The sequence below is a fragment of the Miniopterus natalensis genome, chromosome X (genome assembly GCF_054644295.1).
Source record: "Miniopterus natalensis isolate mMinNat1 chromosome X, mMinNat1.hap1, whole genome shotgun sequence".
NCBI lineage: Eukaryota > Metazoa > Chordata > Mammalia > Chiroptera > Miniopteridae > Miniopterus > Miniopterus natalensis.
This window is the reverse complement of record NC_142103.1, coordinates 4811790-4829565: the sequence shown is the minus strand read 5'-3', so window position 1 is coordinate 4829565 and position 17776 is coordinate 4811790. Positions and strand designations below refer to the sequence as shown.

General features: G+C 41.3%; 2 protein-coding genes across 2 annotated transcripts in view; one reads left to right on the top strand and one right to left on the bottom strand.

The window, feature by feature from the left end:
* FGF13 (fibroblast growth factor 13) overlaps positions 1 to 17776 on the bottom strand; it is a 420448-nt gene that overhangs the window by 326349 nt on the left and 76323 nt on the right. The gene's annotated exons all lie outside the window — the stretch shown is intronic.
* LOC107532751 (choline/ethanolamine transporter FLVCR2-like) lies at positions 15989 to 17551 on the top strand. Its single transcript, XM_087829363.1, is given in 3 exon segments — positions 15989 to 16763; positions 16766 to 17381; positions 17383 to 17551. Coding segments are annotated over 3 exon segments (1560 nt in total).

Here is a 17776-nt window from a genome sequence, read left to right as displayed (position 1 = left end):
AACTTCCTCAGAATGCCAAAGGTATCATTGGCTCCAGCCTCCTGGGTGTCCACTGAGCCAAGATACACATGCTTGGTAGCACTCAGGATACCAGGCTTAGGAGACCTGTGCAAGAGTACAACAGTGTCTCTGTTCTTCCAATATCTTCTACAACTAAATTTTACTATTTTGGGGGCCTTCCAATTATGAACAATCATACTGCTACTGCACAGGGGGCTACATATACCATGTCCAAGGGCTTTGACAGACATTACTTCATTGGATCTTCTCAACATTTTTATCTTTTTCAATAAATGAAGAGGCTGAGGCTGGGAAAGATGAAATGACTTGACCAAGGTCACTCTGCTTGGTAGAGGATGCCAGGGGAAACACCTCAGCCTCATAATGGAATTTCAATAAACAAAAATGTAGCAAGCGTAATACACCATTCAGAAATAATGTTGACTTTTATATAGGGCCTCTATAGTGCCTGCTCGTTTGTAGTGAGATTAATATTTCAAGGGAGGCTTCCTTTCTTAATGTGGCAAGACCCAGAAAACCAAGATTCATAACCAAATTATTCTACATCATATGGACATGGTAGACATAATCATACATCTTTCTTTATGGTGCTGAAGAATTACCATACAGCTCTAAAGTTAAGTAAAAAACAAAAAAAAACAAAAAAAAAAAACACTCCAGAAACTGCATGTATGCAATGCAGCACAACTTATAATATACCTGCATGAGTCAGAAACAAAACATGGAATCAACATCACGAAAGTGGAGCTAATGGATATGGAACTAAAGCTAACAGAGGGACTGGATGTAGAAGTGCTGAGGTCCAGTGCGCAGAGGGGCCACTTCCAGGTGACAGGAGTTGCATCTGGTGGAGGGCTACACCTTGCCAAGGGCAATGTCATACACAGAGACTAGGGGTCTTGTTGAATAAGGGTCAGAAAAGGAGAAGGCTAACTGAACCAAGCCACCAATCCCCCACTGAGGGCCAACTACGTGGGTGTCATGGTAGGGAGTCGAAAACCAATTACAAAATGTGCTCTCTGGCTTCCAGGCACTAAAAGCCTAAAGGAAAATAAAGAGCATGTTGCCATACAAAAATAGCGGATAAGAAAGGATAGCCTGTAAAGAGGACCAAATAAAGTTTCCCAATCTGGGTCATTCCATCCAAAGCCCTGGGTCTTAATGCAGGCGTTGGCTCCCACTCTATATGACTCTGGGTGAGATACTGCCCCCTCTCTGGCCTCCAGTTCATGTACACAATGACTGGGTTTGGACCGGATAACCTGTGAGACTATTGATGTGGCAGCCCTAAAGTGGCTCTGTGGATTGGTGGGGTGAGGGGGCTGTCTGTAAAACAGTAAACCACAATTGCCCCCAAATATACATAGTCCCCAAACACTCCTAGTCTCCAGTTGGCCCTCTGAACTCTTTCCCAACTTCCTTGGAAACAGCTATCTCCCTCTCCTTTAATCAAGAAAACTGTTGTCTCCAAAAGCCAGATGTTATATGCTAAGGTTTCAGGAACAGCCTGTAGATGAGGTGGGTATGACATGACAAAGTAGATCCTTCTGAAACCCAGAAGCCCTCACTTAAGGAGTAAAGAGAGGTATAGGAAGTAGCCCAAGCAGTTGTACATATTCTTACGCGTTCCAGCAGCTTCCAAGCTCAGTCACCAAACTGGAAGTCACTTTTGACCACTAAAATACCTTAAAAACAGACTGTGAGATAGTGGAGAGCCAGGCAGAGACTATTCACTTAACAGTGGCTCAGTAAACAGCAGAGGGTTTGAGATGAGGTCATAAAGAAGAGATAGGTTGCACTGTAGAAGAAAAGAGTCCACCAAACTTCACTTTGAATCTCAGCTTTGCCATTTACTAGGTGAGTGGCCTTGCTTATACATGGAATCTAAAGAACTTAATAAACTGATGAAAAGAATAGATTCAATGACATGGAAGCATAGATCAGACTGACGAATGTCAGACGGATGGAGGAGGGCAGGTGTGCGGAAGGGGAGAGAGTAACCAAAGAATTTATATGCACATATGCACAACCCAAGGACAGGGACAATGGTGGGGAGAGGGACTGGAGAGGGGGATGGGACGGGGTGGAACAGGTCATTGGGGAGAAAAAGGGACATCTGTAATATTTTAAACAAAAATAAACAAAAAAATTAATGAAGCTTAAATGGTGGACTTTATGGCTTCAACCAGTTGATGAAAAAATAATTTTTGGAGATAAAGGCATCTTTACATTACCCCAGCTTGCACCATGTGAAACTACAGTTTACTTTTTCAATTTTACACTTTGCCAAGGGATAAATGCTGTTCAGTTCCACTCAGTTTAATTCAGTTCAATTGAATTTTACAGATTCTGCGTGGTTCCCTGCTAGATGCTTGGAATGCAGGCAAGAATAAGACAGGGTCTTTCCTTCAAGAAAGTCACAACTCAAAGATTTTGCAGACATGTAAGAACTCATTAGATATAAAAAGAAACATAATGCTTGCTACGGAGAAGTTTGGGGACTATGTGATGGAAATGCAGGAGAACAAGATGTCTATTTGTTTGGGGGAAGATAGGAGAAGCTTCATGCAACAGATAGAATTTGAGATGAGCCTTGAGAAACAAGTATTTCAAAGGATGAAGATGTAGGAAACGATGGTCGAAATGTTGGGAAGGGCATAAATGAAGCTAGGGTCTAAGGGAAGTTAAGAACAGATCAAGAGAAACATAGTGTAGCTGAAAATCAAAGTAACGAGTAAAAAAATACTGTTTTAAGAAATAGAAAGCTAGGCTGGGACTAGATCATAAAGGGCCTTGAAAGTCTTCCTATGATTTGTAAGTGTGAAAGATAACTATATGACTAGTACCATGTTTTAATAACAGTTTTGGTGATCATGTGAACTATGAAATAAAAGGCAGTAGTACTGGAAGCAGAGGCACAAATAAATATTAAGAATTAAAAGGGGCATAACTATAGATGCAATAAGGAATTTAAAAGTCAAATAATGCTATGAGCAACTTTATGCCCATAAATTTGGAAATTTTGATGAAATATCCAAGTAACTAGAAAAATATGTTTTTAAATTGACTCAATAATAGTCCTATATAAACATCAAAAACTTTTTAACATTCCATTAAACAAAAGCCAGACCCAAGGGGAAGGGGGCTTATAGGCTAGTACTACTAAACATTCAAGAAACAGATAATTCCAATCTTATACAAACACTTTGAGAGAAGAGAAGAAAGGAATATTTCCTAACTCATTTTATTGTGAAACTCACCTTGGCACCAAAAGTATACAGGAATAATAGAGAAAGGTATATATACTACTCTAACTTGTGAACATAAATGTAACAATGCTGAATAAAATATTAGCAACTGAAATCTAAGTATAAAAATGAAAATAAATTGTGACCAAGTTGGGTTAATTCCAAGAATTTAAGGTTTCTTAAAATGTATTTTTATTGTTGAAAGTATTACAGATGTCCCCTTTTGTTTCCCATTTATCCCCTCTATCCCACATCTACCCACCTGGGCCTTCACTGCACTATTGTGAGTCTATGGGTTATGGATATATGCATATAAATTCTTTGGTTAATCTCTCTCCCACTTCCCTCTGAAATATGTCAATCTGTTGCATGCTTCAATGTCTCTGGACCTATTTTGTTCATCAGTTTATTCTGTTCATTAGATTCCACATATAAGTGAGATCATGTGATATTTGTCTTTTTCTGACTGGCTTATTTTGCTTAGCATAATAATCTCCATCCATGCTGTCGCAAATGGTAATAGATCCTTCTTTTTATAGCCGCATAGTATTCCATTGTGTAAATGTATCACAGTTGTTTGTTTTTTATCCATTCATCTACTGGTGGGCACTTGGGCTGTTTCCAGATCTTAGCTATGGTAAATAATGCTGCTATGAACATAGGGGTGCGTATATTCTTTCTGATTAGTGTTTCAGGCTTCTTAGGATATAGTCCTAGAAGTGGGATCACTGGGTCAAATGGCAGCTCCATTTTTAATTTTTTGAGGAAATTCCACACTATTTTCCATAGTCATTGTACCAGTCTGCATTCCCACCAACAGTGTACTAGGCATCCAAATTGGAAAAGAGGAAGTAAAACTGTCATTATTAGCAGATGGCATGATATTGTACATAGAAAACCCTAAGGACTCCACCAAAAAATTACTAGATTTAATAAATGAATTCAGCAATGCAACAGGATACAAAATTAACACCCAGAAATTGATGGCATTTTTATACAACAATAATGATCTCTCAGAAACAAAAAAAAATCCAATTTACCACTGCAACAAAAAAATTAAGATACTTAGGAATAAACTTAACCAAAGAGGTAAAAGATCTGCATTCAGAAAACTACAGGACATTGAAAAAAGAGATAGAAAAAGATATAAACAAGTGGAAGAATATACCTTGTTCATGGATTGGTAGAATTAACATCATTAAAATGCCCATGCTACCCAAAGCAATCTATAGATTCGATGCAATCCCCATTAAAATAAGTTTGTTTTAACATTAAAAATTCTATAAGTGTAAAACACTGTATTGCTTTAGAGGATTAAAGGAGAACAAAAGAAAAAAGTATGCTATATTATCATCTCAAGATACAGAAAATATATTTGATAAAAATCCACATCCATTCACAATAAAATTTATTAGCTAATATAGGCGGTTATTTCTCCAACCTGATAAAATCTATCCATACAAAATAACCTGGAAACATCATAACTCAGCAGTGATATATTGTAAGTATTCCATTTAAAATCAGGAACAAATAAAGAATGTTCACGTTTATCACTTTGGTTCAACATTGCACTAACAAGTCTTAACCACTGCAGTTAGGTGAAACAACGGAAATGTCAGCATCAGGATCAGAAAGAAAGAAAGAAGACTGTCATTATTTACAGATGATATGATTGACTACATAGAATAAAACAATCATATACATTATTAGAATTCTATTAAGAGGATTTAGCAAGGTTGTCAGGTTCAGACCTCTAAATTATAGGTAGTGTTACTCTATTTCCCAGGCTATATGGTGGACCCATGCGGGTTCATTTTATTTTTTCATTATAATTATTTTTAATCTTCATGCATATGTTATATGTACTCTTCTGTTTATACATTTCACCATAAACTTAAAATAAAATTAAAAAAGCACCTTCCCCCTCTCCCTTTCTCTCTGGCTATCACCATACAGTTGTTCATGTCACCTCAATAAATTCAATAAAAATAAAATGAATAATATAAATAAAATAAAATAAAAAACAACCAACCAGAAAGTATGGAGGCAGAAAGATCACTGCTGTGCTCTCCTGATACTATAGGTTGGAAAGAGGAAAGCTTCAAATAGGCCAGTGATGGTGAGGATGACCAGCTGAGACTTGTTAGAGGAAGCCTACTATACAACCCCAGACGTCAGAGGGGGAGGTGAGACTAAAAGGAGTCTAAAAAGAGCATAGAACTACCCCTCACCTCTCTGTCAATGAGGCCTCCCCAATATGAGCCCCTTTCCTGACTGCTAAACTCTGTACCTCCTAACAGTAGACAGTGGAGCTGCTCTCTGTGCTCCCCACTCCACCATGGTGGTCTTTGAGCTCCCTGCCTTGTTTCCTCTGGCAACTCTGTGCCTGCAAGCATAACCCATCTTAGCCCTGCCCTTCGAATGACATAGCCAAATGAATCAAGTTAATATGTATTTGATGAGTCTGACTGACCCAAACTCTCTTCTGGAGTAACAGTCAAAAGTAACAGCCTCATTAAAAGATAAGAACAAATCTTACTCACTTAACTAATCTCCATCATAGGCATAGTAACCTATCAAACTGTTGTGTATGGCTTATTCTCTCTGGGGTTTTGATGAAGGGAATAGTGGTAGAGAGGGTTTTGTTCTGTCTCAAAAAGAACAATGATTTTACTATATCTTAAGCCCCAAGAATGGCCAGACAGCTGTCAGAATACTAATACAAATGTACACTCCATGGTTAGGCCTTTGGTTCACTCAGGACCGATGATTGGACTCCTAGTAACACAGTACTTCAACTTTTTGTCCTTGAGCCTTTCTGTACCATGTCCTCTTCCCTGCCCCTACCTCTGTATCTCACCTATGAATTAAAAGAGGGGACAAGCCCAGGGGCATGTATATCAAACCCTGCTATGAAGAACCATAGTACACTTCACGAATCCCTTGGTGGGCCCCTAAGGTGGGAAAAGGAGAAGGCAAGCACTGAATTTCCTGCCAAAATTTCAAGCAAAGCAGCTCCAATTCAACCTGTTGGAAATATTGCACTTGGCATAAGATTTCAGAGAGTATTTATAAGAATCAGTGTTAAAAGAATACAAAGCAAAACAAATAAACCAAAAATGTGTGAAAACTGCTATGTCATGAAAATGACAACTTACTCCTAGATCAGTTAAGTCCAAAAAGCCTGGAACCATAACCCGAAGTACTGGCAGCAACAGAGAGGCAGACATGTGAGCCTTCCTGCCACTTACTGAGAAAAGCAAACACACACACACACACAGAAAGAGAGAGAGAGAGAGAGAGAGAGAGAGAGAGAGAGAGAGAGAGAGAGAGAGAGAGAGAGAGAGAGAGTGAGTCAGCAACCACCAGGGAGGCAAAACAATTTCTTTGGGATAGGGTATGAGCAGGGTTTGCAGAGCAGATGGCCCCAGCTTGAAACACAGCTTTACCACAATCAACAGACCATGTACTAAGGACACACATGCAGGAGATTATGGAGGTGAGGAAAAGCTACCAAACAACTACCTCAATCAGGATATGCTGGCACCTACAAGTGAGAGAAATGGAGAAATGAAAGAAGAGAGAAGAAGCAACAGAAGAAAAGAGAGAGAGAGGAAGGGAAGGAGACAGGGACAGGGGGGAGAAGGGATGATAACCGGCAGATAAGAATGAAAATGGGAAACTCTGAGCATCAATGACAATAAACAACACTAGGAATTTTATCAGAAGACCAAATCCCAAACGGCAGCCAACTCAAGGAAGGCAGACTACCATGTAGAAACTTGGCACGTCAAGGGCCCAGCTGAGACCCCTACAGGGGAGCTGTGATTCAAGGAAAAGGAAAAGTGTTTTGTGTTTTTTTTCCTTTTGAAGAGCATGAACACCTGCAAACAATAGGATTCATCCACTAGCCAAAAAATGTGAAACGCTTCATCACAATTCCCACTTTCTTGAAAAGTGAAAGCTCAGACACTCATCCTCAATATAGGGATGCGATCACTTGTATGACAAAAGGGAAATGGGCATCGTGAACCATGTTCCTTGGCCCAAGTGGAAGAAATGGATGGATATACTACCATCCATCCTCTGCTCTTTTCCCACAATATCACTAGTCAAGAAAAGTAGTTGCTATGGCTTAGCTAGCATCTTCACAAGACACATATAAAAGATCAAACAAGAGGAGTAACCTATTTTTATATGCTATTTAATTATATCAAATGCCATAATCAATGATATTTAATGTATATTAGTATCAGTGGCATCTAAAGCATTAATTTCCACTTATCATCCTTACTTAAGAGGACCTCTTCAGGATTACTCTTCTTAACAAGCTAAGAGGCTTTTTCCCCCAAGTCTAGTCCTCTCTTTCAGACTCCATGCCTTTTTTATTTCATAACAAGAAGTGGGTAACATCCATCTCCTTTAGTCCTGCCATGGTAACAGAGAAATAAAATAATTTGGATTTTTGATATTGAAATTATTTTGTACAATCGACATTTAAGTTTCCTCTTAAGCTCTCTTCTAGCTATACTCCTAAGCTCTGCTCATGCTAATGTTATACCAGCTTTTGTGTGGCTTTCAAGTAACTTGGTGCCAGTTTTGGTAAAGGAACAATCTTTTGTAAGGCTGGCATGCTCTGAGTTTGTACAGTCCCCAAACATGACTCATGCACTTTCAAACTGAACTTTCAATCAACTTTGGGGAAACTTCGCTGCTAAACTGTAAATGCGTTGGACTCACAGACCCAACTCTAACTTCTACTGAGGAGCTGGCATTAGAACCAAAGGCCATATTCTCCTCAAAGCCATTCTGACAACAAGCCCATAGTCCACTATGCCTTCAGAGATTATTAATATTGTGGTTTGGTTAGAAATCAATAAATGTACTTTTTAATCATCCTTCAAGCCAAAAGCTATTGAATACTTTGCTGCAAATACCTAAAAACAGGTGCAGTTTATTTTACTGCTACTCCAACTACAGCATTTGTTTTGAAAACATTCTATTATTTGTGGTTTTTACTATGACATGGTTTCCTATTTTTAAGTGAGAAACAAGTTTAAAATTTTTGAAAATAAAATTTCAGTGAAAATTGGGTATTACTTTGCCTTTCAAGAGAATTAAATGAGCTATTATACTTGAGGAATAAAAAATACAATTTGAAGAAATATAAGACCTTCAGAATAAATATAAAATAACTTTGCAGTGAAAAGGAAATACATTCAGGCCCCAATATACTAACTTTAAAACTGTAGTAAATAAAATTAAATGCAGATCTTAAAAACTGGTTTAATATCTCAGCAGAACACCAGCTGCGCCTCCTGAAACAACTCTGTGACACTGTGCTACAGAACAATTTCAGAAGATGAGGAGAAAACAGTACTCTGGAAATGCAAGTAAACTGAATAGACAAGAATAAATCATTAGAATTTCAAGTAGTGTTTATAACTGGATTGTTCTGAGGACAGAGAAAGGCTTTTGAGAGAAATGCAAAGCAGAGCCCACAGCAATGGTAGGCTTCCAACCCAGCCCAGGCTCACCCTGTTAGAGACCCCGGCATCTAACATGGGTTGTCTTCAGTCCTTGTAGTCTTCTGGGGGACTTCTTTGGAGAATGCAGCCAAGGCATTCCATAGGACTATGCTTCCCCAAGAAATTGGGCTATCCTGAACTTGGACTGATTCAAGAGTTTAGGCTTGGAACAGACTGACAGATCTCAGAGGTGGGAGGTGGGAAGACTGGAAGAGATTAACCAACGAACATATATGCATATATGTATAGCCCATGGACACAGACAATAATGTGGTGTAGGCCTGGGGTGGGGTGGCGGATGGGAGGAGAGGGGCAAAGGGGGGTATTGGGCAATATCTATTATACTGTCAACAATAAAAAAGAAAGAGTTGCCCAGCCGGTGTGCTCAGCGGTTGAGTGTCTACCTATGTATGCACCAAGAGGTCCCTGGTTTGATTCCCAGTCAGGGCACATGCCCAGGTGTGGGCTCAATCCCCAGTAGGGGGTGTGCAGGAGGCAACAGATCAATGACTCTTGCATCATTGATGTTTCTATGTCTCCCTGCCTCTCCCTTCCCCTCTCTCTAAAACCAATAAAAAAATATTTTAAAAAAGAAAGAGCTTAGGCTTGTGTTGTCTGCTTCCATATTTCATGCTATAACTACATCTGTGCATGATTCATACTTTGATGCATAGATAGATGCTTTTGTGAACTCCCCCACAAATTAAAGTCATTAAAATAGTGTTGATATATTCACCAAAACAAGTTTATTTAAAATAGAACTTAAAGCAATTCTGATAGACATCATCCAAATGTATAATGTCCTTGATTGTCCCTTTGAGAAATATAAGCATAATATAAAGCCACATGCTCATGTCTATATTATGCAAGTATTTGTTTCTTTCTTAACAGTTGTCCCAATGGTAATTAGACCAGCACCCAGACTGTTAGAGAATTTGGGTCAATGTGGAAAACTGGACTGGAAGAATGGCCCCATGAGATTTTAATCTCTTCTTCTATGTCCCTCTTTTCGCCTCTCTTTCACTTTCTCTTCTCTGCCTCACTAAGCTCACCCCTCCTTCCTGTTCTAGCATCAGGATTTCCTCATCTATGAAGCTCTCATAACTTTTCTCAAATTTCCATAGCATTTATAATCCTCACCACAATAGAACATCTTATAGTTCCTCTTGTTTACATATGTGCATCTTCTCCTCCCTACTGTTTTATGACATGACAATTACCAAATATCAAAGAGTTCACTGAGGCCCCAACACATACTAATGCCATGGGACAGTCGGGGAAAATAAAAAATATGCTTACAGACAGAAGTTCTAATGTTAAAGTCCCTGAGTCATCATACACTAAGAATGTGACACGAGAATACGTCTAACTTGTCTGCACCTTAATTTTCTCATCTGCCAAGTGGGAGTGATGATACCTAATGACGAAGTAGGAGGAAGAAGAGAAGAGGCAGAAAGAGAAAAAGAAGTGCTTGTCACCACCGCATTGAGGAAGAACAAATTTAGAGTTAGGTGGACCTGAGCTCTATCATTTACCTTATGAGACACCAAATACAAGTTACTCAGACCCTCAGAACTGATTTCCTCATCTGTGAAATTGAAATGAAAGTACCTACCCTGATGACTTGTCTTGTTAGTTAAGCAATGAAAGGACCAAGTAGAAGGCCTGGCACATAATGATGCCTCCACAAATAATAGGTATTATTACACTTGTGATCATCCTTATGAGTCATACTTGATCCCTGACCTCAAGGGGTTCCCAAATCAGCAAAAGAAATGAGACACATAGATAAGCATCTTTCTCCCAACGTGCAGTATCTCATGCTGAGTGCCACATGGGCAGGACAGATGGGAGAGCCCTGGATGATGGAAAGGAAGGGAGAGCTTACAGGAAGCTACAACAATGTGGGAAGAGCCTATCATCGTGAGAAAGAGTTCATCAGTGTGGGAAGGCTCCAGCAATGTGAGAAGGCTCCATGCTGAGTAAGGCACAGTTCCCTCGCCATTCTTACCCCAGCATAAGTGTTCACTCCATGCCAGGTACTTTCCCACAATCATCCAACACAGGAGTTTAAACAATGTCCTAGAGGCAATGGGAAATCAGAGATGCCTTTCAATCAGAGGAATGACACGGTGAGAGCTGCACTTTAGGAAACTTGATCTGAGAGTGCTGTGCAGAATACATTTAAGAGGCCAATTCGTTCAGAATATACAAAAGGTGGAAACAACCCAAATGCCTGTCCATAGATGAAAGGATAAATAAATATGGTCTATCCATACAATGGAATAGTATTCGGCCATAAAAAAGAATGAAGTACTGATATATGCTACACATGGATAAACCTTGAAAGCATAATGAACCTTAAAAACATGCTAAGTGAAAGAAGCCAGTCACAAGTGTCCACATACTCTGAAATTCCATTTATATAAAATGTCAAGAATAGGGAAATCCATAGAGACAGAAAGTAGATTCATGGTTGCTTAGGGCTGGATGGAGGAGGGACAGGGGGCAGTGGTGTGTGTGGTAGCTAAAGAGTTTGAGGTTTCTTTTTGAAGTGACAAAAATGTTCTTAAGTAGACACCAGGAACTTGCATGGCATGTGAATTGTATCTCAATAGAGCTGTTTTAATTTTTTTTTTTTTTAATATATCTTTATTGATTTCAGAGAGAGGAAAGGAGAGAGACAGACAGAAACATCAATGATGGGAGAGTCATTGGGGATTGAGCCCGCAACCCAGGCATGTGCCCTGACCGGGAATCGAACCCCGATCACCTGGATCCTAGGTCGATGCTCAACCACTGAGCCATGCCCGGCTGGGCCCAATAGAGCTGTTTTAAACAGAGGCCAGTCAGGAGCCACTAGAGCAGTCCAGGTGCAAAGTGCTATATGCCTGAGACTGGGAATCAAGGACAAACAGGAATGGCGTGGGAAAGGAACAAGTGAGAAAACATTCTCAGATCAGATACAGAGGAAGATGGAGATTATGACAACTTTGAAAAGCAGACTCACTGTATCCTCCAGAACTTAGAGCAGAGATGAAAGTGTAGTAGAGTGGTAAAGGCCATAGACTTTACCACCACCCCATGTGGGCTTTAGATCTGCCTCAGCCACTTAATTGCTCTTTGACCTTGATGAAGTCATAAACCTCTTTCAGCCTCAATTGTCAAAATTGTGCAAAATGAGGGAATGATAGTATTTGCCTTGTAGAGTTGTTGGTATAAATCAATGATGAAAATGTATTAATGTCAGGTGAATTGCCTGGCACATAGAAGGTCCTCAATGAATATTAACCGCCATGACCATCATTATCATTATTCAGAAATACTTTTGACTAAATAGGGAGAACAATGAGGGGGATTAGGTTCAGAGGAGGAGTTTGTAGGACCTGGCATTTGGGGAGTCCAAGGCTGGGGCTTCTTGTCATTACCACTAAGAGACATATTAGCTGATATGACTTCACTCCTCAAAATACCTCTTAAGCTGTGCTTCCAAAAAGAACAGTGAAACTTAATAGCTAGTCTATCAGTAAGGAATACCCTCCAAGAAATGTGGCCTTTGGCACTCTCACGGGTAACCAGGGACATTGGGCAATACAGGACTGCTCTACCCTAACTTGAGCTTAGCCATTTCCTGACTGCCTGACAAAAGGAGAATACATAGTCCAAAGCAGTCAGAAGCACACCAACTCACACTCCTTGATATAGGACCAGGAATAAGTTAGAAGTCAGGAAACTATGGTTCATAAACCAATTCCAGCCTGCCAACTGTTTTGTAAAGTTTTACTGGAACATAGACATAACCACGTGTTTCTATACAGTCTATGTTTTTTTTCATACTACAATGACAAAGTTCAGTAATTGCAACAGAGGCCATATGAACTGCACAGCCTCAAATATTTACTATCTAGCCCTTTACAGATAAAGTTTGCCCAACCTTTCTTTAAATTACACTGGGCCCACTACTGTGTCCTGTGTGATTTTCTATTCCTTCAGCTTTTTTCCATTTTAAATTCTATTATTTTTATTATATTTAACAAAGGCCATTAATATTGTTTTTCAGTAGGATTCCTTGTCTGGCCAACTCTCACCAGACTTAAAAAACAGGTCTCAGGTATAAAAGGCACTGGGCTGGGGGCTGCTGGGCACTTTAAAATATAAAACCAATTGATGATTCATTCATTCCTTAACCTGCGACTGCCATGATCTGGCATCCATAGATCATGAGGTGCTGTGTGCAGTAGAGAAAGGGTGGTGGAAGAAACAGGCACTGAGCTGGGAGCTGGGAGTTGGAAATCATCCTTTCTAATCCCAGCCTTTCCAATAACTTGCTGAGTGACTCAAGGGAAATTGCTTTCCATTTCTGGGCCATAGGATCCTCCTCTGAACCTGAGGCCCTCTAAGTTCTCTCCACGACTCAGGCTCCAAAGTTTATACAATATAAAGTACTATAATCCATCTTCATGATATCTTCCAAATAGTGAGTCTCCAATAAGGTAGAGCTTTTAAAGCAGTTAGCACAGTGTGGGGCATATAGCAAGCCCTCAATAAACAGAGGCAGTTACTATCGCAATTAATAAGTATTGGCTTTTTATTCACTAAACACTTAAATTACATCATCACCTTTTTAGAATATGGTAGAGCACATTATTTTACATTACAATACTTTAGAATACATTGCAGGCTGGCATGACTAAGAAAAAATGATGTATTTAAACTTAAAAGATAGAATATGATTATTTCCATTATGAAAGGGCTTTTTCCTTCACCAAATAATCCATCACAGATTTCTTACAAAATGTCAACTTCCCTCAAGGAAACAGGAATTGTTGTATGACTATGTGATTTTCATTCAATTCTTCAAGATCATTTCTATTATGTTAAAAATTACAGCATGCTTGGTACACATCGAGGGGAAGCACTGTTGACTTCTCTGGGCAATAGCAGGATTCCAAAAGAAATGTGACACTACACGGGAATGCTAATCCTGTATGTTTGTAAACTGGAGCTAAAGCAAACTTGGACCTCTAATGCAAGATCTGTGACCTAGTAGCCATCCTAAGAGGAACCCCTCCAGCGTGCATGTCAGCACCTTCCAACTTACGGAGCACATTCCATACACAGAGGTGCCCTTAAACTGCCTGGTAACTCCAGAGAGGCCTCAAGGTTGAGTGCCCTCACTTGTCAGATGACTCCACAGAGTCACCAAGAAGTTTGATGACTTACCCAGGGCCATCCAGCTTGTCAGCCACAGAGGTGGTGGTCAAGATCCAATGCTACTTCTCTTTATATCTTCAACATGAATTTATTCAATTCCAATGCCATGAACTTCTAAAGGAAATGTTGGGCTTCACTTTTAGAAACCCAGAGTTTTGTAAATATCCTGCTAACTATGGTCTTATGGCCCTTGCACTTACAAACATTTAGGCTGGATGGAGAACCAGCTGTCACAGATGGAACGGGAGCACAGGATAATCGATTTGGGCCTCCAAGATGTTTATCCTCGTTGTTGTTTCTGGGAGCTAAATATTTTAATCATTCATTTTATTGGACTCAGACTCAGAGAATATGTGAGCAGAGATAGCAACTTCTAAGATCTAGTTGGGACTCCAAATGAAAGAACATGTGAAAGCTTCCACATAGAGTTAAAACAGGGTTTTGACATTCCTTATAAATAGATTTTAAACACTTCATTGCCAAGTGTGAAGGAGCCAGGATTTGCTGATGCAAGCATGGCCCTGAAGGACAAGGAGAAGACCAAGAAAACTAAGAAGAAGCTGGGGGAGGGAAGCAAGAGTCCCTGAGCAACCACTCTGTGAAATCACTACTGCACCTGCTGAACAGATGAGGAACTCAAGCCTCAGGATATTTCTAGAAAGCATCAGAAGCTTGTAAATTATCCTTTGTGCAGAGGCCATGTTATTTTTCATTTTGATTCTGCTTTTAATATGTATTAGACCCTGGAGATATAAAAGTGATTTAAACACAGACCCACCCTCAAGGAGTACACAGTAGAGTGAGGAGGAAGGGTGTGTGGACAAGTAAACTGACAAATACAACAAACTATGATAAACAGAGGCATATGCTAGTACTACTATAACGGGCACCTGGCCCCTTATAGTAATGCCTGTAGATGCTATTTTATTACATCTAAAATTATGGTTTTGGGGGGAAAAGCATATTGTAACTTGTCTCTCAAAGGTGGCTTTCCTTAAAACCAAAGCAACTGGTTATTTATCATGAATACATCACATACAAGAAACCTCTTAAAAAGCCAAAACAACAAAATAAAGTCCTCACAGATGGAAAGTAATCAAAAAGCCTTGGGTCATCGATAAAATATGCTGATCGTAAAATATTTATCTTTCACTGCTGAGAAGAGAAGAATCCAGTTATGAAAGCTGGCCTCTCAGGCCATCTGCCAGGGCTAAGTCTGAATCTCCAGTGAATCTTCAGAAAGAGTTTAAAATAAATATTTATGCCGTAGGAGATGCAGACTGATGAGGGGAAATTATTTGGAGGGTTACCTTGGAAGGGCGTATGGGGCTTTCTCGCATATTCCCTGGGAGGGGGCAAATGAATTTGAAGTATAGTTCACGGGGTGGGGGTTAACCAAGCGGTTTCCATGGTGCCCAGGGTGGTGGGGACGAATGCACCAGGCAAACTGTGGCGAAATAAATGGGCTGTCAGGCCCAAGGTTATTGGGAGGGCAGGATAGGATGCCAGGAGCCTGTGAGAGGCAGGCGAGGTAGGAGGGAGGGGGAAGACACGAGATGGGGGCAGGGCGGTCACGTGGGCTCTTGGGGGAGAGGCCCCAAGCCAGCTCCAGAGCAAACTGCCAGGTGAAGTGGCTACTCAAGGAGCAAACTCTTTCCTGGACCAGGAGCTGTACGTGATCAGAACACCTTAGAAGGACTCAAAGCACCTGCGGCCAGGACCCAGCTGAGTGGTCTGCAGCAGGCCTGGGGGCCAGCCATCAGGGACAGCGGGCCCTATGGAAAAATTGGGACAAAGGTTTGGAGGTGAGCATTGGGAAACCAACTCATGGCTTTCATGCAGGCGTAGGTCTCCATTTCTTCTGGGACAGACCAGAGTAAGTGCCCTATCAGCATTAGAGGACCAGCTGAGGGTACTGTCCCCTAAGACTGCCAGAGTCCTCAGCACCAGTCTAGGACTCCAGAAGAGACAGTGGCCATGGTGAATGAAGGTCCTAACCTGGAGGAGCGGGATGGCACCTCTGAGCAGTTTTAGCTCCAGGCATACCCCAGCACATCTGCCCATCTCAGTGCCTCTGTGAACCCCAGAAGTTCAGCCCACCCCAGTACCTTGGCCCAATCCAGTGGCGTGGCCCACTCAAGTAACCCAGCTCACCCCAGTAGCTCAAGCCCTGAGGACCTCAGTGTGATCAAGGTGAGCAATTACCGTTGGGCAGTGGTCCTGTTGTTTAGCTGCTACTCAATGTGCAATGCCTTCCAGTGGATCCAATATGGCTCCATCAGTAACATCTTCATGAACTTTTACTGGGTCAGTCCCTTTGCCATCAACCAGCTGTCCATGTGCTACATGCTAATCTACATCCTTCTACTACTGCCAGTGGCCTGGGTGCTGGAAAAATTTGGCCTGCACACCATTGCCCTCACCAGCTCCTCTCTCAACTGCTTGGGAGCCTGGGTGAAGTTGGGCAGCCTGAAGCCACATCTCTTCGCAGTCACCATGCTGGGCCAGATCATTTTCTCTGTAGCCCAGGTCTTCATCCTGGGCATGTCCTCCCGCATTGCTTCAGTCTGGTTTGGGGCTAATGAGGTTTCAAAGGCCTGCTCCATAGCTGTCTTTGGCAATCAGCTTGGAACTGCAATTGGTTTCTTGGTCCCTCCTGTTTTGGTACCCAATATTGAAGACCAGGACAAGCTTGCCTATCACGTCAGCATCATGTTCTGCATAATAGGAGGTGTTGCCACTCTTCTTTTCATCCTGTCATCATCATATTCAAGGAGAATCCTAAATATCCCCTCAGCAGGACCCAATTCCTGAGCTATGCCTTGGCATCCCCTGATGCTTCGTACTTAAGTTCTACCCTCCAGCTCTTCAAAAATCTCAACTTCGTGCTGCTTGTCATCACCTATGGTCTGAATGCTAGAACTTTTTATGCCTTGTCCACTCTACTGAATCACATGGTGATCTTGTACTACCCAAGAGAAGAAATGAATGCTGGAAGAATTGGCCTGACCATCATCATTGCAGGAATGCTTGGGGCTGTGACCTCAGGCATCTGGCTGGAGAGGTCCAAAACCTACAAGGAGACAATCCTGGCGGTCTATATCATGACTCTGGTCGGCATGGTGATGTACACAATGACCTTGAACCTGGGACACCTGTGGGTAGTATTCATCACTGCTGGCACAATGGGCTTCTTTATGACTGGCTATCTCCTGCTAGGATTTGAGTTTGCTGTGGAGTTGACATACCCAGAATCACAAGGCATGTCGTCTGGCCTCCTCAATGTGCCTGCCCAGGTATTCAGCATCATCTTCACCATCTCCCAGGGCCAGATTATTGACAGTTATGGAACCATGCCTGGGAACATCTTTCTGTGTGTTTCTCACCCTTGGAGCAGCCCTCACTGCATTCATCAAGGCAGATCTCCAGAGGCAGAAAGCAAACAAAGAAACTCCTGAGAATAAACTCCAGGAGGAGGAGGGAGAGGAGGAAAGTAATACCAGCAAAGCACCCACCACTGTGTCTGAGGAGCACCTCTAAGAGAAAAAGGTGGTTGCAACTCAGGGAACAAGGAGATCCACCCACCCCCTCTTCAGTCAGTACAGCTCTCACTGCCAGCACAAAGGTCTTCACAGGAGCAGCTTTTGGAAGGAATTGGCTGGAATGTTTGTGGCTTGGACAGCAGTGCCCATGCCTCCTGGAACTCACTCAAGAGCTTGTATGGTCTAGTTGGGGAAAATCACATCTTTCACCAAATGCAGAGTC